This window comes from Asterias amurensis, chromosome 18 (assembly GCF_032118995.1).
Source record: "Asterias amurensis chromosome 18, ASM3211899v1".
In the NCBI taxonomy this organism is placed as follows: domain Eukaryota; kingdom Metazoa; phylum Echinodermata; class Asteroidea; order Forcipulatida; family Asteriidae; genus Asterias; species Asterias amurensis.
Genome location: NC_092665.1, coordinates 2,947,493 through 2,973,420, shown reverse-complemented (window position 1 = coordinate 2,973,420; position 25,928 = coordinate 2,947,493). Strand labels below are relative to the sequence as shown.

Sequence of the window (25,928 nt, the reverse complement as noted above, 5' to 3'; positions counted from 1 at the left end):
GAAATCTAGCTGTAGCCCTAGCTGTATAGCTGGCAGTTCGGACATTGCCCTGGTACATTTCAAGATAGCTTGACGTAGCCGTAGCCCGAATAAGCCGCTTAAAAATGGATGTCTATGGCTTACCAGTTACTTCCTCCGTTACTTGCAAGGTTGAAGCACCAGGGGGAGATTCCTCAAATAATTTAGGTGTTGCATGTTTCACAGGAAGGTCAGCCGTTGTCCGAATCTCGTATTCCTTCGAAACTGTTTCAGAAGTTTTAACAGTCTTAACCTCAGTTGGCGAGTTTTTTTCTGTCCGAGTTAATCTCTCTGTTGTTGGAGGTGTTTGAGTCGGTGTGGGGTAGGTTATGGTCGACGTAGAGGGCGTCGTGAGAAGACTGTCCTTAGGCACTGACGAGGTTGAGGTAATTGTTGCTGCTCTGTAAGAGCTTGAGTTTGTATTGGACACTAGACTAGCCACTAAGTCCTCCGTGACATCACTTCTCCCATTAGCACCTGCGGTGCTCGAACTCGTACCTGGTGAGGTCACTACTGACGAGTCTAATGTTTTGCCAATTGGTGTCACTGAAGATGACGGATGTAATGTGGTGGTTACAGATTCAAGAGTTGAAATAAGCTCTTTTTGGTGTGTGTTAACTGTCTGCAGTTCAGTTTCTGTGGCATAACTTGTAACTATCTCAGTTTGTAAAGTCGTTAGTGGTTCTATTGTTAAAGTATAACCAGAAAGATCGGTTGATTCATTTTGCGAGCTCTCAAATCCAGTGGATTTTTCTTGGCTCTTGCTGTCGTTATCTTTCACCACTTGTACCAGTGTTTTATTTCCCGACTGTGTGTCGTTAATCAGTGTGTGCTCCACATGCACCAAAGTGGACAGAGAGGGCGCTTCAGATGTTGTAACGTCGTGAACACTTGTGTCGACGTCATCAGATTCTGCTGTGACGTATACAGCCTCGGTGTCGTTGCCTACGACGTCAGTCTGTAATTCCACATAGTATTCTGACGCTGGCACAACTTCAGTGGTCGTGTCATTATCTAAGGATATAAAGAAACATAAGCCATTATTAGAAATACAATAACAAATCTTTTAATTCAATACACACACAAATCAACAACACCAAAAACATAGATGCAAAGATTTGAAACAATAGATCTTATAGAACTACGTAAATGATGGAGACCGACTTGGTGTGTCTGCTGCCACCTAGCATTCCAAAGTCTCCCATTTGTACCCATTCGTTTCTTGTGCAAACACTTTTGTGATAGTACATGAATCTTCATGAACGATTTATTAAAAGGGTTAAATACGTATTTAAATAACGGGATAATAATATAAGGTCAGTTTCAAAGTGATTGGATTATCTTTAATCCGGGTCCCGTGTTTTGATCCAATTTATCATGTCGTAGTCGATTTATGCCTCCCCGCTAATATAGTTTCTGGTATCCAACATTTCCCCCGTCAACTGGACAATAATAATTAATTAAAAAGAGTAAACAGTTCACTTTCTGGGTATTACATCATTTGAGACCTTTCATTGCTGTAAACGATCCTACCACATTTCTTTTTGTATAGTGGTGGTGGTTCTGAAGAGAACCAGTTGTGTACCGACTCGACGTTTCGATCAGATGGTCGTCATCAAGATTGTCTTTTCCAAAAGCTTACAAAACACTAGACTTGAATCTGACAAACCCAGTACCATGCCGAGTACCTGCAACCTTCAAAGGACTTCTAATATTTAATTTGGGCAAAACATATCTGGGCCAAATTTCATGGCTCTGCTTCCCGCTGAACTCTGCGCTTACGATCACGATTCCCAGCTTACTTGCAAGCGCCGAACTTTTTGCGCTAGCCTTATAAGCATGTATTGTGGAGTAGTACGTATACGCGCAGAAGCCAAAATTCCCCACTAACCCTTGAAATACGCTTGCCTTAAGCACATAATTCCCTGCTTCATCAACCGCTTACGGTAAGCAGAGCCATGAAATTGGGCCCGGACTGTTGGTTTCTTTCATCTGGCAATACATTTATATTATTAAAACAAGACACGCAGGTATAGTGTTAACCGAACGCAGGTGTTCGCAAGAACGTAATTATAAATAACACTAACGAGTATTTACATCTGTAGTGTCAGCTTTCCCATCAATCACATGTTTCCGGGTGCCATTTATCCCGATCTTGAAGAAGATCATTTTAATTTGCATAATTTCTCAGATAAATCATCATCGTGGTGGTCCTTCAACTCAAATGCTTTTAAAATAATTATTCTTAAGAATTAAACCCCAGGGGAATTGCAAGCGAGTGCTCCGCACCATTCAATGTGACAATAACAGAAACACAAACGTTAGCAACAAAATACAACAATCTGTGAACTCGGGAAATATAAATGAAATTTTGAATTTGAATCTTTAAAAATAGTATTATTAAAAATAAAACCCAAGACGAATTGCATGTGCTGGGTGCTCTGAACCAGTCAATGTGAAAATAGCAGAAATATGAACAATAACAATAACAAACATGTGGCATTGGAAACTGATCCATCTGAAATGTAAATAATGTTTTTTTTTTTTTTTTTTTTTTTTTTTTATATATTATTATTAAGAACTAAACCTAAGTTGCATGTAAATGCTCCACACCATTCAATGTGAAATTAAGAAACATATGAACAATAACAATACAATACACACGTGATCCCGAGAACTGGGATACCTCTGAAATGTAAATTAGATTTTTAATTTGAATATTTTGAAGTATTATTATTCAGAGTTAAACGTATGTGAAATTTCCGCACCACTCAATGTGAAAATAACAGAGTTATGAACAATAACATCCGTGACCTTGAAAAACTGATCCATCTGAAATGTAAATAAAATTATTAGGATTGAGTTTGGTTCCTCGGGCACTGTATGAAAATATATTCCAAGCACAAGGGTCTGGCTCACCGAATCTCATATGCACAAGGCTGTCACCAACGAACCACGTTTGTATTCATGGGGTCACATGAGCTTGCCGTTAAGTTAAAGACAAAGTCCAAGTCTATAGTTGGAGACAACGTAACCAACACAGCAAGTAGAAACATGTATACACATGGACAAGTTTGCGGCAGCAGCATGTAATGAGTATCTCTCAATGAGTTGGGGTGGTTCTGACTTGTACCTCACCATGTATTTCATGAAATCCTATAAAGAACAGATGTTGCTATTAAGCTCATACTAGAAAGCTAACTGTTTAACAATTTAAACCACAACCAATCCTGGTCTGATACTTCACCGAGGCAACTGCCTCTGCCGCCACTGGTCAAGTTGCCCCGGTGCCCTTTGAATGTTTCAAGGAGAAAACGTTCCATTGAATTTCCAAAAACGAACCATGGCCTGCAATCGTCTCAAAATCAAGAAACATGTAAATTAAAAATGGAAAAACACCTGCCCTGTTCCATTCAAAAGCTACACACGTGCCTATGTGCCCCAATGAACATCGTGGTTTATAATATGCTGCTGGTCTCAAAATAATGTCCAAGTCGAGAAAGGTTAAATTTTAAGACCATTTTGTAATTACTGATGCTCTTGTATAGGTTGCAACATGCATGAATTTGAACTTGCCCGTTGTGTATAAAACCCCCTTATTAATTACTACCACACTATTCTGGATATCTGTTCATACAATCTGATGAATTTCGCACAGATTAGTGTTTATTGAAACTAGGGATAGAGGATGATACAATACTGTACTAATAAGTATGGGTTTGCGGTGACACCCATGCAAACATCTCTTTCGTGAGTATGGTGGCTGCTGGGGAAGAGCCGGTTTTTCTGCTCGACGTTGCGATAATTTTACTCTGCCCGTCTTCTTCTACTCTTCCAAAAAACGAAGATGTATTCTTCCCTTTAACGCGGGGAGAATTTCAGAGGCATCTGATAAATCACGTGCGATGAGGGAAAAACTGCAGCGCGGCTGCGAAATTACGTTTTACGCTCGAGTGGTTTGTTCAAGGGCAGTCATGCAAGGCCCTCTATTGGCTTCATTAGTTTTGTTTGTCGAGTAATTCAGGGATTTCCGAACTGATAATTGGAATGTGGTGACATGGATACCCGGTATAGAACGTGGGGGCACGGGTCGAATGCGTTTATCCAATTTCGAATGTTTTCGAGTAGAAAAACGAGGGAAGATTTCTTCGTTTAAAGGTAAATTATGTGTGTAAGTTGAAGGCATCGGTGAGGGGTGGGTCTAATGTCACGACTCGGCCAACGTTAGCGAGAAATCGGTGATTACGGTGGAAGAAGAATGTGCGCTCTATTAATGTATGCGTATTCACAAAAGACTAGTCTCATCTCGAGTTTAGGACGATTTACTCGTCCTAACTCAGGACCAGCCTTAGTTTTTCAATATCTCCAAGCACTAGTCCTTTAGGACTTAATCCTAACTCTTTGTGAAGTCGACCACAGGATTTTTTAATGTGCGCTTGTGTTTTCACGTCTTCATTAAAGCATTCTTCGCTAAAAGTTTGTGCTAAATCTGTAAGTGGAGAGTAATGGCAATGGGCTTAATTTCGTTGTTAAGCTGTTTAGCAGAAAACTCTGCTTATGAGAGTGGGGTAAGTTTGTGTGCTTACATGATATAAGAGAATTGGACTAAGAGCAGAATTCCTCGGTGAGCAGGGCATGAAATTGGCTGCTCTATAAAATGTAAACAGCTTCATTCCGAAAACAGTCGAACCTATATTTTGTTTTCCCTCTATAATCCAAATCTGGGACAAATTCCATAGAGCCACTTAAAGGCACTGGACACTATTGGTAATTGTCAAAGACCATTATTCTCACTTGTATCTCAACATAATATGCATAACATAATAAACCTGAGAAAATTTGAACTCAATTGGTCGTCGAAGTTGCGAGATAAACATGGGGAAAAAACCTTGCTACACGAAGTTGTGTGCTTTCAGCGGGACCTCAAAATCTAAATCTGAGGTCTCGAAATCAAATTCGTTTAAAATTACTTCTTTCTCGAAAACTACGTTTACTTCAGAGGGAGCTGTTTCTCACAAGATTTTATACCATTAACCTCTCCCCATTACTCGTTACCAAAAGTTGTTATGCTAACAATTATTTTCAGTAATTACCAATAGTGTCCAGTGCCTAACAGCACCATGCTTACCAGAGTAAAGGTTACACGCCAAATTACCACGCCACATGCACCATCTGTGCCAATAATATTTCTACTCAGCAGAAAGTGTTTAAGCAAGCTCAAGAATCTCTAATGATTTTGGGACCATGTCTAGAATATTAACGACCAGGAGTTCGATTGCTTCATAGTTCAACCGTTCACAGAACTCGGGCAAGGACATCAGAAAAGGTTAACTTTAAAGGCACCGGACACCTTTGGTATTTTCTGTAACAGAATAACAAATCTGTAAACATTTTGGCTCAACTGGTCATCGAAGTTGCAAGAAAATAATGAAATTAAAAAACACCCTTGTTACTACAAGTTTGTGTGTGCTTTCAGATGCCTTTACAAAGGCTTCAGGCCTTTCGAGTGAGAAATTACCCCTTTCTCATAAACAAAAGGGTGCCGTTTCTCACAATGTTTTATAGGTCTACTGTCAACAGCTCTCCATTGCTCGTTACCAAGTAAGTTTTGATGCTACCAATTATTTAGAGTAATTACCAATAGTGCCCAGTGCCTTTAAAATAGTTTCTTTCTCGTTTTCTCCTCGCAATGATGATATCTTTCTTATGACATAAAGCATGAACGCTCTAGCGAGGGCATTAATTTTTAATTACGGCGGGCCTTTGTTAGCATTATTGGCCCGCAGTCATAGACGAAGATATGGGGGCATGTTTTATTATTGTGCCCTCAGAACCCTCAAGACCGGAACTCTACACAAATTGAGCTAATTATAATTAATCATGGAGTTACGGTGATTAGTATGTTTTCTTATCTAATAGGCACTAGTCAGTCTCCTGACGATAAAAAAATGTTGTTGGCAGCAAAAGTCAGTCCAATTTGTAAAAACATTCTTCTTCCTTCACGTAAACAAAATCTGCTCGCGAGTTTGAAGTGCTACCTCGCCATGCTCAGGGGCTGGAAGCGAACATTGTGTCTTTAAGGCAGTGGACAGTGGACACAATTGGTAATTACTCAAAATAATGATTAGCATAAAACCATACTTGGTAACGAGAAATGGGGAGAGGTCGATAGTATTAAACATTTTGGGAAACGGCTCCCTCTGAAGTTACAAAGTTTTCAAAAAAAGAAGCAATTTTCCATGAATTTGATTTCGAGACATCATATTTAGAATTTGAGGTCTCGAAATCTACCATCTAAACGCACACGCCAAGTGAGAAGACTGGTCTTTGACATTTACCAATAGTGTCCAGTGCCTTTAACGTCAATGGTAATGAGCAGCACGACTAAATTAATAACGGTAGCCTAAACCGGACGACCCATTTTACCCGTAATTGGCTTTGTGGTGTCGTGTAGAATATTGACATGTACATTGCTTATAGCCATCAAGATTTTGAACCCGTAACCTTCTGATAGCTATATGTCCCGAGCAATGGGAGACTTTTGGGACGCTAGGTGGCAGCAGACTTACGAGGTAAATTTCCATTGTTTACGTAGTTCTGAGCGTGCGCACATAACCGAGAACAATGGATTTTACCTGGTAAGTCTGCTGCCACCTAGCGTTCCAAAGTCTCCCATTGGATGATACCAAATCGACTTCAATGTTTTTCGTCGAGGAAGCATCGATTTTGAACTGAAAGCAATCTTCTTATATGCATACACTCGACTTATTTGATAATAAACAATTCAAGACAAAAATAAAGCACTGGCGAGTTTTATAGAAATTGATTTCGAACACAGCAAGATCAGATCATACTGATCGAAACGTTCAGTTGTCAACCACCGGTTCTTCTCAGAACCAACACTATACTCAAAAGAGATTTACTCATGGTGCTACCTAGACTTGATTCAAGTCCCATTGTCGTGTGAGAGGTCCCTAAGCATATCACCCCAACTTATAAAACAACACGTAGCATACACAGTACAGTGCGCGCCCTCCGTCAGGTTGGGGAATGCAGAGCATCACAAAACACTAGTTTCCGTGGGATGGCACAAAACACTAGTTTCCGTGGGATGGCGCGGGATTTGGGACTTGAGTCAAGTCTAGGTGCTTCCTAAGCAACATTTTTGTTGTGCAAGTTTGTCTGTGTACTTGACCGCAAACGGTTCGCGAAATCGAGATAAGGGAACAACAATGTGTCAATCGAACAGTTGAGAAACAAATTTGTGTACGTATAATTAACCCTCCATGCTCAAAGCTTAAAACACAGACTCTAACAAGGAAGATGGAACCACTTTTGAAGTCAAGTTATTAAAACAAAGCGATGATAACTTTCCAATAATTGTAATTTTTTAAATACAGTCCTAAATATAACACATTGATTTACTTGTAACCGAGAATATATTTGACGAAGAACTGGAATACGAGAATCGACTGATATGTATATGACTTTGGTGAAGAACTCTTGATCTTCAGCTAAACAGTCGAATACATCTAATCGATTCTACGATTTAGTCAAACCGATTAGTTCTGATGTCGTACACCGAAAAATAGACAATGATTTCAGATCAAAGATATATTATCTGTCCTTCAATGAAAGAGAGTCCAAATTAAAATAATCGATTTTGTTTCCTTTCATTGGCAAACCGCCCCCACGTTTCCGCCCCGTCCGTCCTTCAAACCTTCTATCGTGACGTCACAACTGCAGTCAGCCGATAATGCAGATTTGAACTTCTAGCACAATCTCTGTCACTTAATTAATCATTTGTTGCTGGACGTATGTAATTAAATTTACACATAGTATCATTCGCTAAGACAATACTTTTGAGTGCGTTAATTGATTTTTTAATGGAAAGATGCCAAATGTGTTTTCAGAAAACTAATACTATTTTTTTGAATTCGAGTTTCTAGAAAAATGTGTTTTAGACGAACCGTCTCAGTGTGCAATATTGTAAGCGCGAATGTGCCTAAAAACAAGACAATGCCTATACTCATTGCAGGATTTTCGGTAATGGTCAATCGGTATTAAATTTAATAAATTTAATTCAATTAGTCAGAATCACTGAATTAATTTCAATTGCATCTAAAATTTAGTACCAGTGATAAAGACAATCGCTAAGATATAAAACCTTTGTTTTGTTTAGAGTGGGTCCTACATATGCATCGTACAGCAATTCCAGTAACAATCCACCATAACAATACACAGAGAAGAAAAGCAATTTGCAAACTTTGAAGTCCCACAACATAAGTTTTCGCTTTTAGAAATAGAACGGGCCCATATAGCACAACTTGACAACCCGAACCGTGAAACTTCACGCCCTAATACTCCAGACTGCAACATTTCTAGAACAGTTGAGAGAGAAAAAAAAACCCGGACATGATTAAACATTCCATTAAGGCCTGTCAGGATTCATGCATTAACAGATTATCTATGCCACTTCATCAATCAGCACAGCTTCTCTATTGACCAAAAACTAGGGGAAAGCGAAATCCACCGGATTGTCTTGTCTACCGACGCCGTCATTCCAGTCGTAATGACGGCGCGGGCGATGGGTAAAGACTCGGTGACAAATCTCTCAAAGGCTATGGCTATCGCTATGGATACAGCTGAATCGCTACGTCATCATGCTTTGATGTAAAGGACGACCATAGTAACTCCCCTACAAACTGTCATAGCCATAGCCTAATAGCCGACAATTCGGATACTGCCCAAGCAGCTTTGAAGTAAAAAAGGAATATTTCATGTTTTGGAAAGAGTGCAACATACCGAGAACCAATGACCATCCACCGTGCAGTATAACACAATAAGTGGTGTTTGAAACTAAAGAAGAACCAGGGTGTCAAACTCACCGGACGCAGAAATCCTCTAAGAAATTCCTGAGATTCTCAGAACAAATCAGGACACATTTAGGTGGGGTTACACAGTGCTCCATTTTGAGCCCAAAATGACCACCGTGCAGTATAATTAACAAAAACAATAGTGTTCGAAAAAGAAAAAAGAAAAAAGAAGAAGAAAAAAAAACTCACCAGAGGAAGAAATCCTCCAAGACATTCCTGAAATTCCCATAAAAACAACGAAGACACCATACTATTGAGCCCAAAAATTACCACCGTAAATGTTTGAAACCATAAGAAGAACTGGGATGTGAAACTCACCAGTGGAAGCAACTTGGATATGAGCAAAACAGACTGTCAGCAGCCACATACTACCAGAGGAAAAACATCCTCAAAGGATATTCCCAGAACACAATGAACACACATTATGAGGGCGTTACACAAGGCTCCATTTTGAGCCCCAAAAGACCACCGTTACTGTTTGAAACTAAAGAAGAACAAGGGTGTTTTACTCACAAGTTGAAGCAACTTCGAGATGAGTAATACAGACTGTCACCAGCCGGCCACATACTACCAGAGGAAAAAATCCTCGAAGGATATTCCCAGAACACAATGAACACAAATTATGAGGGGGTTACACAAGGCTCCATTTTGAGCCCCAAAAGACCACCGTCACTGTTTTAACCTAAAGAAGAACTATAGGGTATTTACTCACCAGTGGAAGCATCTTGGAGATGAGCAATACAGACTATTATCAGCCACATCCACTGCATCATCTTGAGTATCATCCTATCCTCCGGAGTAGGAGCAGGCAACCTTGTCTCATCCTCAGCTGAGACCAAATGACACGCACGGCGTAGTCTCACCCTCTCATATTAGGATTTACATCACGGCGCGTTGTTACAATGCACAGTCTAAGTGGTCAAAGGCTGTGTGTAATGGTATATGCGTTGAGTCAGCTAGCGATGGGTACTACGGGAAGTGTTTCGAGGATTCTGGAATGGGAAATTTAATAAGAGATACTAATGTGGTACATCTTTTATCAAGGTTATTTGTACGGAAACAATTTGGCTGGAGGGTTTGCATACGATTGAACTAGATATTTTTGTTTGAACCTTTGCAAAAAACAAACTGTTTTTGAGTTTGTATGACATGAATTTATGTTTTAACAAACGATGGTTTACAATAAAGTTTAACTATATGGGGGAATTAGAAAACAAAACAAAACAAAAAGGTGGTGACATTATTTAGATATACTTGCGTTATTCAAGCACCTTTGTTTACGGGTTTTCTTAGTCGTGTGAGCCACAGTGATTAAGTTAACTCATGAGGCCTCCTTGGATGCATTGCCAGAAACATATATTAGCAATAATTAAATAAACAAATTTCAAACATCAATATATTAAAATGATCCACACAATGTTTCCGTATTGGCAAGTTAGCATATTATTTATAAATAAACACAAATATGTCCCCAATTCTTGCATAATCAAGACCCGATGAACCAATCCCAATAATCCCTAATGAATATTCAACGACGGTCGATGAGTTCGTGCACTATTGGCCAGATGTCATCAATCGGACATGCATAATTAATGAACGCTCATATAACCATGAATAATTCATGAGGCTACCGCTCCAGTCAAAGGTGTTGCACTGAAACAACATGATTTATTCATGAGTGAGATACATCATGAATAACTCAAACATAATTATTTCCTGTGGTATATCTTACAACCCTCAAGGAGTTATCGACTTCTTAAAGAGACAAGTGGAGGTCAATAAGTGATGGGGATGTTCCTTCAGATATTGGTCAAGTTTACGGTTCAAGGTGGGGAGTTATTCTCTGCGGGCCCGCGGGCAAGGACGGTTTTGCTGGAGATTTTAAAGGTAAACTTCGAACCCTCTGTATAGTAAATTTGACCAGAACCCCCCCCCCCTCCCCAGCGTCCTAAAAGCACCCCACTCCATACGGCAATTCAGCACCCAAACCTTTGGTTATTTAGTGAAAGGGTTGATGTGCCTGTTCAAATGAAAAGCCATTGTATTGGCTTGTAGTACCTTTATCCTACACAACCAGACAATGACGAGGATTTTGGAGGACTTCAGACTGGTGCTCTTTAAGTTCATAGGCTTCATGATTTGCTTTTGCTACCATTTTTTAACGAACAAATGTCTAACAAATATCTAATGTTGTCATCTATCATTTATCTAAGTTGAACATGGACAGAGAAGGAACGCAGAATAAGGGTGGCGTCTTATGAATTTATATTAGATTAAAAATGAAATAAAAACAAGTTCGGCAGAATTTAATTAGTGTTGATTTTTCACGTATGGTGCATCAAACTGGAAACCAAGCGTGGTCAGGCCAGAGTTCTGCTTTGACGTAGCTCCGTACATGCATGGTAATGAGGCACCGGCCACTCGGTTTTAAGGATATTCAACTTTGACCCTTAAGGCTGGTACCGGTTCCAGCCAGCAATGCATTGTTACATGCTTACCAGCTCGTAGGTGCCGTCTTTACCAATGACGTGCTTGCAATGCAGCACTCGGGAGTGTGGCCTTAAAAACAAGCGTAAAATGAGGCAGCCTCAGCAGAGAGTCCTAGCTTTGACGTATCTTGGTACATGACGTCACGAGCAATGAGGCATCGGCCATTTGGTTTTGAGGCTAGTCCCATATGCATACCAGCTAATAGGTGCCATTTTACACCAATGACGTGCTTGCAATGCATCACCCGGAGTGTGTCCTTTATAAGACAAGCGTAAAATGACGCGAGATACGCTGCTTCTATGTGGAACTATTTGCCCCAGCCTGTATTGTATTTACACAGCGTGAGTTAAATAACTACTGATGTTGTAATGTCTGTTTGGCTTGGACATTAGAGCTCGCATCGTGACGGGACATGGTAAAACAATATGACATGTAGCTTTGGAAACGGAACCAACATTATACGACGGGGGCGCACTGAAATTAATGTGTTTTTGCCTGTAAGTGTTTAATTAATGAATGTGCTAAGAGGGTGAGACAGTGAGGGGGCGGGAGTCTACGTAAAAACAATGTGATGCTGTTTGTTCTTGGGCTGCATTTATGCATTGGGGAAAATGCATGAAATACCTTCGAGCGAAACTAAATTGCATGTGTGCGAAAGATTTGCTATAAAAAGATTTCATGGGTTATTTTTATTTTTTATAGTATTTATAGTTGTTTGCCTGTACTTGTGCTTGTCCCTGTCTTTCGGTTTTATTGTGTGAACATGTGTCCCCATTTAGTGGGCCTGTGCGGGGTTTCCCTTTTGCACCGAGGTCATTTTTAATGTATTTATGCATTGAAGGTAATACACGAACAGATAGAAAATAAAACAAATTATACATAAATCGGGGAAGATAAACAGGTTAAAAATTAGTGAACTGTTATATCTTCAACATTGCCCCGTTTCTTCTCGTATGCAATTCAATTCAAGAATACATTTATTTCCACACTATCATACAAGAATAACGACAGTTACATGTAATACGGAGTAAACCAAAACATCTTTAAGAAACAGTAAACATAAATAAATAAATAGAGTACAGGGCCATTTTGGTAAGCGTGAGCTTGTAAAAAACAGCCAGACAGACAAGAAAACAAGACAACCACACAGACAGACAAACAGACAAAAGGACACAGATGAACATAATACATGACACAACGCGTTCGTTATAAAAGCGACAAGATGGCAAAACAGTTTAAGCTGTAAATAAGTTAATACTCCCGGGTCAAAAATGATCCGGGTCCTAGGTGGACCTGACCAATTTGCGGGTCACGCTGACCACATAAAAGGTTAAACATATGATTGTTCTGCGTCATTTTGACCATTTTCTGTGTCACTTTGAAACACATTTCTGGTTTATACTGACCCAAATAATGTTTTTTAGCCCACGGACATGGATTCAGGTAAACTCCGTCCAGGATGTTTGTTTTGGAGTATAAGACGCTATTGGAAATTATCAGTCTTGTACTTATTACACAATATTGTACTTAAACAGGCAATAGCTTGTACTTATTCTGATATTTTGATAATCACCAATCAATATGCAGGGGACAAGTCAAATCAATACACACACATGGCATTTTGGATGGTGGTCTGTTTCGTGAAACATAAGCAACATGTTGGTTTATAAAAAACAACAAATTATGGAACTGGGTCGAGGCCGTACACAAAAATCAATCCGGCTCATAAGACATGTTTACTGTTCCACCTTTCAGTGCAGTTAAAGGCACTGGACACCTTCGGTAATTGTCAAAGACCAGTCTTCTCACTTGGCGTATCTCAACATATGCCTAAAATAACAAATCTGTGAAAATGTGAGCTCAATATTGGTCGTCGAAATGCGATAAAAATAATGGACGAAAAAAAAACACCCTTGTCACATGAAGTTGTGTGCTTTCAGTTGCTTGATTTCGAGAGCCCAAAATCTTATTTTGAGGTCTCGAAATCAAATTCGTGGAAAAATTGCTTCTTTCTCGAAAACTACGTTGCTTCAGAGGGAGCCGTTTCTCAGAATGTTTTATACTACCAACAGCTCCCCATTACTCTTTACGAAGTAAGATTTTATGCTCATAATTATTTTGAGTAATTACCAATAGTGTCCACTACCTTTAAGAAGGAATAGGAGTTGGAATACTAAACTGGTAGGCTATGCGCTCCCCTGGGAATATTATTAGCGCTGCCTGACCAAGATTTTTACGATGGATCGATAAGGATCTGAAACACCGCAAATTTGATCAGACTCCTTCATAACACAATCAAAACTCAACAGGGTTAAAAAGTGTTTGGCTGTTGAGCGGCAAGCTGCGAGAGATACTTGTTTATATTTTTTTCTATAAAGATAGGTGTTGCGTTTTGCAAACTATTGCTGCATCCGATGTTATGATCACATTACATGTATTTATGAAGTAGCTTACAGCATGGCAGTACTGCCTTATAAGTTATAACTCGAGTTCTTCGAGTTCTTACTCTCTTTGAATCAATACAATGTACAACAAAATGGTTTGAGTTGATATAAGGTACAGCACGAAGTATTTTTTATAAATGTTTGTTAAAAGCATGTGTAATATAGCTGAATCAAGATAAGGTACAACACTAATGTAAAAGCGTTGTGTAATGTAGCTGAATCAAGATAATGTACAACACTAATTGTATGTAAAAGCATTGTGTAATATTGCTGAATCAAGATAAGGTACAGCACTAATTGTATGTAAAAAGCATTGTGTAATATAGCTGAATCAAGATAATGTACAGCACTAATTGTATGTAAAAGCCTTGTGTAATATAGCTGAAGCAAGATTAGGTACACGAGCTTGCCTTGAATTGCTAAAGGTACAGCACTAATAGTGTTTGATAAATGTTTGTAAAACATGCGTTACAAAGCTAAAGCAAGATAAGGTACAAGAACTTGCTTTGAGTTGATAATAAGGTACACCACTGGTAGTACTTTTTTAATCGTTTGCATCAACACGCGTAGCTGAAGCAAGATAAGGTGTAAGGTGCAATAACTTGGTTGAGTTGATAATAAGGTATACCACTGGTAGTATTTTGTAATCGTTTGCATCAACACGCGTAGCTGAAGCACGATAAGGTGCAATACCTTGGTTGAGTTGATAATAAGGTATACCACTGGTAGTGTTTTAATTTCGAGGCGCACTTTTTTCAATAAAATATGTCGAGTAAACCGATGTAAAGTCCATATATTTAATTCATATACCCAGCAGCAGAGCATTTAATGCCATTTTGTTTCATTTAAGAATTTTAATTCAATTACGATGCGTGGATCTCATCGACTAAGTAGCAACGAAGTCCAGTTACCACATAATCTGAAGGTTCTTATTGATTCGATATCTATCCCGAAATCAGATTAAACTCCCGTTCCAGAAAACTAATTTTACAATCCAAATTATCCTGGATAAGGTTGGCGCAATCCTTCAACGTCTTAATGGCGTTCTCATGGTAACCATAAATTTGAAATGCCCTGGGTGTTCCATCAAAAATCGCGATGACCTTCTCTCTCTACGGCTGTTTGCTGTGCGAGTAACAATATCTTCACTTTCCTATCAGTGGAGTTTTTATTGACTTGCAAATATTGAAGTTATCGCGGCACGCCATCGCTCCGAAAGGAATATATAAGTGACTATCTTAAACAGATAGTGATAGAGATTTTGGCCATTATTGGCTAACGCTGCGATGAAATCCATCTAACGATCTTATATATTCTATAATGGAATTGAAAAATGCGCCATTAAAGGTTGAGTAACTTTCATCCTATTTGGACTGGTTCATTGTAAACATACTTTATACCCTCCAGCCATATTGGCCTGACTGATCATAACATATTAAAGACACGAGACCAACACAATTTCGAAACGATCACACAGAAAATTCGAGGGAAAGTTGGTGCGGGGAAGAGAAAAAGAGCAATTATGTCATCGTGAACTTGTGCAGACTGAGACCAACACTGAAATCCAGACGTCAAGGTCCCAGACTGAGAAATAGAGCAATGTTGTCGCCGATAGCTCGTAGACTAAGACCAACACCGATATTAAGACGTCAAGGTCCCAGACTGAGAAATAGAGCAATGTTGCTGTTGAGAGCCCGTAGACTAAGACCAACACCGATATTAAGACGTCGAGGTCCCAGACTGAGAAATAGAGCAATGTTGCTGTTTAGAGCACGTAGACCGAGACCAACAACTATATTAAGACGTCAAGGTCCCAGACTGAGAAATAGAGCAATGTTGTTGTTGGGCGCTCGTAGACTGAGACCAACAACTATACAAAGACGTCAGGGTCCCACACTGAGAAACAGAGCAATTGTCGTCGATAGCCCGTAGACTGAGACGAACACCCATATCAAGACGTCAAGGTCCCAGACTGCATGGGAGACTAAAACCCAATAGGCCTGACACTGACACCAAGCTCGTGACCGGTGCATAGAAAATGTATGTAATAAGATACTAATTTGGGGTAAGAGAAAACTGAGCTATATCGTCAATGAATATTTACATTGTCTTATCCACATCGTACACACTGACCAACGCATATGACAACAGCCTAAGCTGGACCATGCCACACATCCGAGAGGGAGTGTGAATTAACAGGGGATGGTGATTTAGATAGGAGTGTGGGCAGGAAACAACTCTGCTAGCATCATTTGTGTACAAAAATCGTTATGTCAATTGTGAACGGTAGATCAACCCAAATTATTAAACTTATTTTTTTAGGCAAACTAATCAATCGAACAACAAGCTGTAGCACAGCTCGAGAGGAAAGAAGGAAGAGCAGTAAAATCTTACGCTGTGAAAGTATTATGGAATGTCCCACTGTCAACAAATATTGACTTAACGGATCACTCAGAGGTGTGCATGTGAAATTAGCGTCTACATCTCTAATGTGGAGGGTGTTGCACATGGAACTACACTTCAGATTATGAATCACTTTGCTTAAGGCAAAATACCAAAGTGCGAGTATGAGCTACACGGTAGCGCCCTTGTGGGATATTTTACACGATGGAACAATGGACCCCACTGGGAAAATATTTGTTCAAGTTCGACACCACAGGGGAATTCTGTAGAAAAGGGAAAAATTTAACAACAAAAACCGGAACCGTAAGGTGGTGTACACGTAAGTCAATTTAACTTTAAGCGCCTAGTACAAGTCTATTCCACATTTGACTAAAAGCACTCAGAACAAGTCTAAATATACACAAAATGCATTCTATCTGAGTGAACGAACGGGAGTCTCAGACCGCAGAGATGTATACTCTATAATTATTTCAAGATGTGGCACATTTTCCCCGCAGGACCAACAAACCACGTGGACGCACTTTCCTGTTTTCTTTAGCTGCTTGTATGTTCCAGCTTGAACCGTTGTTTTAAATCAATCAAATTTCAATGCGTAATGTCAACATTTACCCACCATAGGGATTCACTTATTGCGTCCAGAGGGAGGTAACCGCACCGATTAAGCAGCATTGATTATGCAAATGTGTGTAACCGGGCGCCCTCTTGTGACATTATGCCGGCAAATAACCCAATTGTAGAACTGAGATGCATTGAGTGTTTACACATCTACGGGGAAAGCTTGAATACGATCGTGACTAACGACTGCAAGGGTTTTTGTGAGGGGAAAAACAAGAAATGTGGCTAGTAGAGAATTTACTTCTTCAAAGAGTCCCCTGGCAAAGATATCTAATCACTTAACAAGTTACAGTAACCTCATGGGATAAAAGCAATCAGATTAATGTTCCATGCTTAACGTTCTATAGACCCAACGACACCGTCAAACCCATACGGGGGAACGTCTACGACAGTTTCTTTTCTGCAAAATAAACATCTACGATGAATCGAGAGGATGAATGTGAATTTAATTTTAATTTCTTAGAAAGGGGTTATCAGTTTTAAACAAATGGGATATACAAGTTTATTAACATAAAAATGCAGGAGTTTCACGAGGAACCTGGAATAGGAACCTGGCAAAAAAACAAACTCATAAAACAAGAAGGATAAAATAACAAAATATCCATGTACATTTTTTAAAGATTCAAGTTACATGCGTTTTTGTTTCTAAATGTGTAATTCTTATACTCCCTCCTCGTTTTTTTAAATTGTTTTATTTTATTTTTTATTATAGATTTACAGAAATCTTTCGCAGCCATGACCTCATCGCCCATGCAATAATTTCTTTTGGTACGCGTTTGGTTTTAACATTTCGATTGTTTGGGTCTGATTTCAACATGAAACGTTTTAGCACAAAATGCACGGTATACAGGATCGACACTAAATTTCTATAGCCTGGGCCCAATTTCATAGAGCTGCTTAAGCACAAAATTGTGCTTAAGCAAAAAAATCCTTGCTTCGTAAAATCAGATTACCGGCCAAGACTCCACTCAATTGTTATGCTAAAGTAAACAACAGCTAAATACCAGTCACAAGCAATGTATATCGCATGGAATTTTGGCCAGTAACATGTGTAAAATAAGCGAGCTATTTTCTTTTTTGCTTAAGCAGCTCTATGAAACTGGCCCCTGGCTGTTGATGATGGAGACAGTTGTATCAGTTACTTCTTTGAGATATGAAAGCAAGTGTTTTAAGCACATGCTGTCGGATAAAATGACTGCAATGTATTACGACGGTGCATTATAAACGAGACATGAGATGGAAAACTATAACCTTCTGATACAAAAGCAATTAAATTAATGTTCCATGCTTCACTTTCGGTTTGGGCCAAGTTTAGCGTCGCCATGAAACTGATATGGGGGAACATCTACGACAGTTTCTTAAAAATGAAACTGCGATCGTGAATTTTAGTTTGCTTTCTAAGATTAAAGACATAGCCTTGGATGTGTTCATTTTATGACATTAATAATTTTGAGCACATGCTATCAGTAAAATCACCGTAAATTGACTGGATAAAAACAGTGGTACATCGAATGCTGAACCAAGACACCAGGACACAATTTCATAAAGCTGTTGAGCAGAAAATACTGCTTGACAAATTTCTTTGCTGATGAAATTTTAGTGGGGCACCAGCCACAGTAATGCAAACTAAATGTAATTTTTGATGGCAACATGTTTCCCCTAAGCAACACTTTTATGTGCTTAGCAAGTTTTTGTGCTAAGAGGCTTTATGAAATTGAGCCCAGATATGAAATATAACGGCGAACGCACACTGGCACGTACAAACTATGAAAAAAATAATTATGGTATTTATTTTACAAATACTCTCTAGTCAGGGTCGCCAACACGCAACCCTCGAAGCAGAAATGCACAACAATCGGGCAGATATTTAACATTATTTTCAACAGAATAGGGACAAGGTTGGCATAACCGGAGCGTGCAACGATTCGTTTAGTGTTTGCGTGTCGAAGCCGATCGACCTTTGCTCAGGTGTTTCTGATCAGCAGAGTGTGGGTTCGAGTCCCAGTTATGACGCGTGTATCCTTGAGCAAGATTGACCATAATTTCTTTGTCCTTCCGATGGGAAATTAAGCTGTAGGTCATGTGCACTACTCTAGTGAATGTAAAAGAACCAAGAACACTTATCTTGGAAGAGTAGGGGTTAACCCCGGCGTTTCTGGGTTTACATAGCAAGCACCCTTAATAAACTGTATGATCATGTTCACTCATAAACCATCCTTGGTTTCCTTAATACCAGTATGTAATAATAATAACACATTTCAGGAAACCTTCAGCAGAATCAGGGAGAGTTTGAAGCTCTCTTGAAAATATCCAGTACAATAAATGTGAATTTCCAACACTTTGGCCTGCCTCGCACATATCAAACTACACGGAGACAACAAAACGCAATTGCCTCCGTGGTCATTGCCTTGGGGCCCTTGAAATGCGACCAGTAGAAATTTAAAATGTCCGCATAGGGTGCCCTTTACCAAGGAGAAAATGCGTTGGTGCCCTTGCCCTTTCAAAAACGAAGCATACAGTCCTGCCTATGTTCACCATTATTCCTTCAATTCTCTCAGAGGAGCATCCATCCATGCGTGTTTGGCTGAGAGAGTTATTCTACACGGAATTCAATACAACCCAGCGAAACAAAGCTCCAAAAAGGAAATATCATGCCGTATAAATGTATACAAAAGGATTTATCATAACAGCATCTCTCGCATAAACAATCGCACTGAAAAGCTTTGGGAATAAATTGCCATTACGATATTATGGCCGCGGGTATAGGTCTCGTCGAGTTCTTAGAAAGGAAACGACGATGGAGGAACCATGGTACTGGCTAAAGATATCAATGGTAAATGCAATATGGTAAACAACACATTTAGGATTTTTTTTTTCAAAACAACATGAAGCTAATACTTATTCATTTTATCAGCACCCCAGCTTGGTGTGGAGAAATAGGAAGAAACTATAAATAAATAGTAAACTTGCGGGTACAACCATGTGTAAATCTCTTTTGAGTGAGTGTGGGCTCTTGAGAACAAACCGGCTCTTCTAAAAGCCAACACTCACACAAAAGAGAGTTACAAACGAAAATAAACAAACACAAGTATTCAAGTTTGTATAAGGTTTTATATATTAAAATGAGTAGGGTAAATGGCCTTAGTTTTCGATCCAAACTGGACCTCTTTAGAGGTTATATATGTTATATAAATATACATTCACAATAAATTTAGTGAATAAAAAATAATGATATAAAAATGGTAATACTAATGTTAACAAACATTTAATCAACCAACCAAACAAACCAAAAAAAACCAAACAAATATGCCTACACAACAAATTAGTTGATAATAAGTTAATATGGGCGCCAATAAGTACATTCGTGGAGTGCATAACTTGAACCAATTATAACCCCAGATCAGACTCACGTTATACCGTGTTCAGTTCATTTTTTTAAACTTAACTCAAAACACAAAAGGTTCTCTATGTGCAATCAAATGTAATAGCCTGTAGGGTGAAATATCTCTAATTCAACTTTTGACCTCTGTGTCTATTATTAGATATCAAAATGGACCAGACAGCTATACGTCACACCATGGGTACTACATGAAGAGCAAATTACTATCAACGCCAGTTAGACACCCTTTGCTCTAACGATATGCTGCCTCCTCAAAATAACCAAAGTTCATTTCTAGTTCTAACAAAAAAGCTTTTAAAAAATTCCAGGAGTAACGAAATCTTACAGCACAATGACGTGAACAGATCGTGGAATATGCGCGGGAATGGATATGTTGACAAAACTGAAGAAACATACACTTTGCCTTCTTGAAAGCCAAGATGTGAAAGTTAATTGGGAATGAACGTGAAGTGGCTGCTCAATACCTTGAATCAAAACAAAGTACAGCGTCTGATAGAAAATGAGAGTTGGTGCTTCACGGAGTCTACGTGTCCCTGGTCATTACATACGTGCCCCCAAGCGATTGCCTATACGTCAACGCCTTGATGCCCCTTAATAATAACAAATTCTTGTATAGTGCATTTCACAATAAACCGTATCAATGCGCTTTTACATTAGTCCCTTACATTCTGTTGAACCAAATAAAAGTACAGCTTGTTGATAGAAAATCCGAACAGATGCTTCACGGGGGCTACGTGTCCCTGGTCATTACATACGTACCCCAAGCGATTGCCTATACCTCATTGCATGGGTGCCCCTTACATTCTGTTGAACCAAAATAAAGTACAGCTTTTGGTTGAAAATCAAAATTGATGCTTCACGGAGGCAACGAAATGCCTACGTGTCCCTGGTCATTACATACGTGCCCCAAGCAATTGCCTAAACGGCATTGCCTTGGTGCCCCTTACATTATGTGGATCAAGACAAGATCAAAAACTGCCGCAATGTTTTTGTGGCTCGTGACTCTTTATGTCAAGGATAAGACGCCATGTACCACCATCAATACTTCAACGTTTACTGTCTTTGAATCAAGATAATGTACACTTCACTACATTTTGGTATGGATAGTAAAAGTGCGATTTCAATGATTTATCCACTCTCTCCAGGAAACAAAACTGGTCAAAAGTTTCACGAATCTCATAGTCATAGTTCACCCGCATTTGCGATGTAAGTGGACCCCGGGCTAATCAAGGCACCAGCCTCCCTTCAGTGTGGCGTCAATGGCTCTAGCTTGAAATTTACGCGTGCTGCTTCGGTCATTATAAAACAAAATTAAGATATATATTGTGATCGAGTATGGCTAAATAGAGCGAAAACATCAATAAAATTCGTAAAAAAAAAAATCAGAGATTTGTCCTCAGCACTACTAATTAAAATTTGACAGTTTTAAGTTGCTTTTGGTGAAGATCGATTGCACGTTTCGTAATAAGCAAGAGGCGACAGAAGTCCAACACCGAAGCGTGCTAATTACCTCTCCACCAAGCAAGTCGTAACAAAATGTCTTCCTTTGCGTTTTTGTTTTCAAATTAAAAATGACGTTGAATATCGCGATAAAGCAATTAAGTTTTGCTGCAATCGAGACGTAATTTCATATCCCATGAGCTGGCCTATCCGCCTAATTAAGAAAGAAAGAGAGAGGAAAAAAGAGAGAGAAAAAGGAAAGAAAAAAGGCTCTCGTTTCACCACTCGTCTGAGCGCGACATTCTTTTAATTTAGCTTCGCCCGGAAGAATAAAACCGTAGATTTTTTCCCCTTGAAGCAAAAATTGAATGACGAAGTTACAACAAAACAACTACTCAAATGAAACACGGTATGAAATTCTAAATTCTAGTATTCAAGAGCTTCAATTTCAACTTGATGAATGTAGGCGACAAGAACGTAGAAAAGCAGTGGCAGATCAGTCAGAAATGACGTCATTGAAATAAGTCATTCTCGTCGATGTAAATGTCGCTCGAGTTGCCCGACTCATTTTGGGTCATATGACCCGGAATATGTGAATTGAACACGGGAATTTAGGCATGGCGTAAGGCTGACCCAATCTTCAACATAGAGCAAGTTCGAGTGCGCACAATTTAGTCGACCAGTGACCAGCAACGTACACGCATGCGCTGTGGCGCACTCACTCGAACGAGTCGTTTGGAAGCATATCCGCCTTTTCGCTATAGTGTCACTGGTTCCCCTTTGCGCTTTACACATGTTAGCATGGAACATGCTATTGGGACCAGTGAAGAAACCTTGGTCATGAGGCCGGTTCCAAATGGTTGACAACGGTAGTCAACCAATGGTCGACCAGTCTGGGTTTGAGTCAAAATAGTCAACCTTTAGTTAACCATAGTGCACACTCGAACTTGCTCATAGTTAATTCAATTGGAATATAGTATTTACGTTTCTATCCGTCGACCTACATGTCACAACTCGTCACGGATGTCAACGCACATTTTATTGTTATGGCAGCTGCAACTTAGAGTGTTTTGAACTAGAAATTAAGGTTGTAAGTAGTGATTGGGGACGTGTGTTTAAGACCAGCTGGGCCGGGTGGTTCCAGCAACTTGTCGCCGGTCGTTATTTTAATTTCCGTCGTGAGGAATTTGCGTTTGGATATAAAAAAGTACCAAGATTCTGGCAGGCTACACCATTGGCATTTTTGTTTCATGAAGTAAAGAACTACCATCCTAAAAACTGTTTTGTTTTAAGGATTCCTTTTTTCTTCTTTTTCGATTAAGACAAAAAATCCCCATTGAAAAGCACTACGACAGAGGCAAGTTTGATGTATACAGAAAACAAATTTGCTACACCGATCGGTAATGTGGCCGTTCATGACAATCCATAGTTTAAAGGATGTTTTATCAATATATTTATAGATTTACATCAGAAGGATTAATTTGTTTTTAGATTTAATCTGTTTCCATGTCCTGGTTTCGCTGTTTGTCTCTGGTGACGAAATATTGAGCCACTGTCTGGTTCCCATGTTCACAATACACGGTTTATAAAAAACAACAACAAAGGTACCACACTATTTCACATTTGGCACGACAGTGTTTTGTACCAAACTTCTTGGCAGCGTATAGAAAAGTTAGGAAGCTTGCTGAGCTCAAACCCAATTACCCAAGTCTATAAGGAACAACATAAAAATGCTTGCTGTTTACGCCAATGTATCTATTCTGCTGAATTTCACTCAATCGTCCATAAAATTAAATGATTTGTTTCGGGCTTCAGTTGTTACAAGTTATTGTTCCAAAATACTTGCATCGGCAGCAGTGGGTCAGACTCAAATAACTCGTATCACAAAACGGAGCTCCAAAATGGGGACAACGTTCGGCAGGATCAAGCGCTGAACTACATCACCGGATTGTGTTACCATTTGTTCCTCTTCTTGGATAAAAGGAAAACACAAAACGAGGTCTCCCTCATCCATTTTCATCACCGATTCATGTTAGAAACTAGACCAAAAGGATTTGAACTCAGCTTCTGTGTATAGCCGATTGGAATTACTCACCGAAGTGCCCAGAGTGCTAATTTTGACAGCAACGATGACAGTAAAGGAGCCCGATGGGGCAATCGGAGCGCCGGAGCCCCTCTGTAATTGCGCTCAAATCGCGCTGAAATCGCCGTTTCAGGTCGTCGACAGGAATATGCACCTTAAAGGCACTGGACACTATTGGTAATTACTCCAAATAATCGTTAGCATGAAAACTTGGTATTACGAGCAATGGGGAGCTGTTGATGGTATAAAGCAACGTGAGAAATGGCTCCCTCTGAAGTAACGGAGTTTTTAAGAAAGAGATCATTTCTCACTCCAAGAATAAAACCCCCCAGCTCCGACAAACCTTTTAATATGCATCTGAAAGCGCACAGAGTAATGCAACAAGGGTGTTTTTCTTATATTATTCTCTTGCAACATCGATAACCAGTTGAGGCCACATTTTTTCAAAATTTGTTATTTTATGTGTATTTCGGGATACACCAAGTGAGGATACTGGTCTTTGACAATTACCAAAGGTGAACAGTGTCTTTAATACAGCGATAAGGGATTTGTCAGCTGGCTCTATTAAAATTGGCGGGAACGAGTTTCGGCTGAGAGGACGCTCACGGTGAAACGCAGGGGCTGTGTACAGGTGGAATAAATTGGTGCGAGAAAGTTAATGCTTGTCTGTTTCTCTTTGTGTGGTGGAATGAAATTACTTCTTGGTTAAAGTTCAAACTAGTTCTCTTTTAGTTTAGTGAGATATCTTCAACACTGACTCGAACATCTTGGCTGAAGTACATTGAGAAATTAAGACCGGTACGTCGGTACGACTCATAAATAAATATATATCACCATTGGACCTTTTGGCAATGACGTCATCAAACTGCCATGAAACAATGAGCAAGTTCTGTTGGCAACTAGACCGACTAGACTAACCAGAAACCATGGAGCACAGGGAGGTTGACTACATCGAACCGTTGGAGCATGGTCGATATGTTCATTTTGAGAGCCACGTCACAGTTTCTGGTCAAGTCCCTAGCCACTCACCCGAACTTGCTCAATGGAAAGCGCACAATACACGCGAAACACACATCATGGGCCAAATACATTCTTTGACCTGTAGACGAGATGCCCCCATCAAATGACTTATTGTCCATAAAGTCTAAGGAAAACCAAACAGCTTGTACAAGTCAAGAACGTTTTCTGTTATTATTGCTGATTAATTACACACGATTGCATTTAACTTTTTGTGATTTTACTAGTCTCTTTTCGGTTATTCCAAACCATAGCTATTTCTTTGAGTTATGGAAACACACGTTAATTCTGAATTATTTTACATTCATACATACAATAGGCTACCCAGTATAAATTTTAATAATAAATTATAAATTACATTCACTTGAGTTAGTTGTAAATTTCCAGATACATTGACAAAATAATGGCGAAACAAGAGAGATCACCAATCATAACGAGTCACTTTAAAATTGCAATGAAAAGAGAAATTGACTTGGAAAATATTGAACAAACTTGAATAATGGAAAATGCACTCCTCTCCTTGGTCGACGAAAACCTTTTTCATAATTTATTCCTAGATGTTACGGTAGATTGTACCTTCTCACTCAGTGACTGTGTAATGAGTGTTCCACAAACGCCTCGGTTTGTTCAAAGCAATAATAACCAATTTGAATTATTTCTGTCCGACTGGCCGCCAAGACGGGAGAGGTTTGTGTCCCAGGTATGAAATTAAATTACACCAGGAGCTAGAAAGAAGAACTTTGTTTACGGTTACTGGGTGCGGGCACAGTAACGGGCGCAGGCGACTCGGCTACGCCGTCCGAGCGGCTCATTGCACCGGCCAATTTCCGCTTACTCGCGATGGTAGCCCACGGGCTATTAAGGGCGAAATGAACAGCATTTGGGAGACGATAAATTGAAGTTGATTGATCCAATTTGGCGCGTATTTTCGGGACATTTGTCCTCCATTATGACCTCATCGTTATTTAATTACAGTCGTAAATGGATTGGTGATTGGCGCTATACGAGCCGTTACTAAGTGACGTCACGGTCTACGTTGTAATGGGCACCAACGCTATATAACAGTCGCAAATAAAGTTCTTCTTGTTAAAAGGTTTACAGAAAAGATTTTCTGATTGGCGCTACGAGCCGTAACTCGGTGA

General features: G+C 39.5%; 1 protein-coding gene across 2 annotated transcripts in view; it reads right to left on the bottom strand.

Moving 5' to 3' along the window:
• The window catches only part of LOC139950619 (uncharacterized), an 83,773-nt gene that overhangs the window by 21,116 nt on the left and 36,729 nt on the right, over positions 1-25,928 (bottom strand). For both annotated transcript variants that reach the window (XM_071949388.1, XM_071949389.1), the window contains 2 exons: positions 9,607-9,886; positions 124-1,032 (listed from right to left, as the gene is read on the bottom strand). In XM_071949388.1, the coding sequence (XP_071805489.1) occupies positions 124-1,032; positions 9,607-9,679 (982 nt within the window). In that variant the 5' untranslated portion in view covers positions 9,680-9,886. The remainder of the gene's footprint in view (positions 1-123; positions 1,033-9,606; positions 9,887-25,928) is intronic.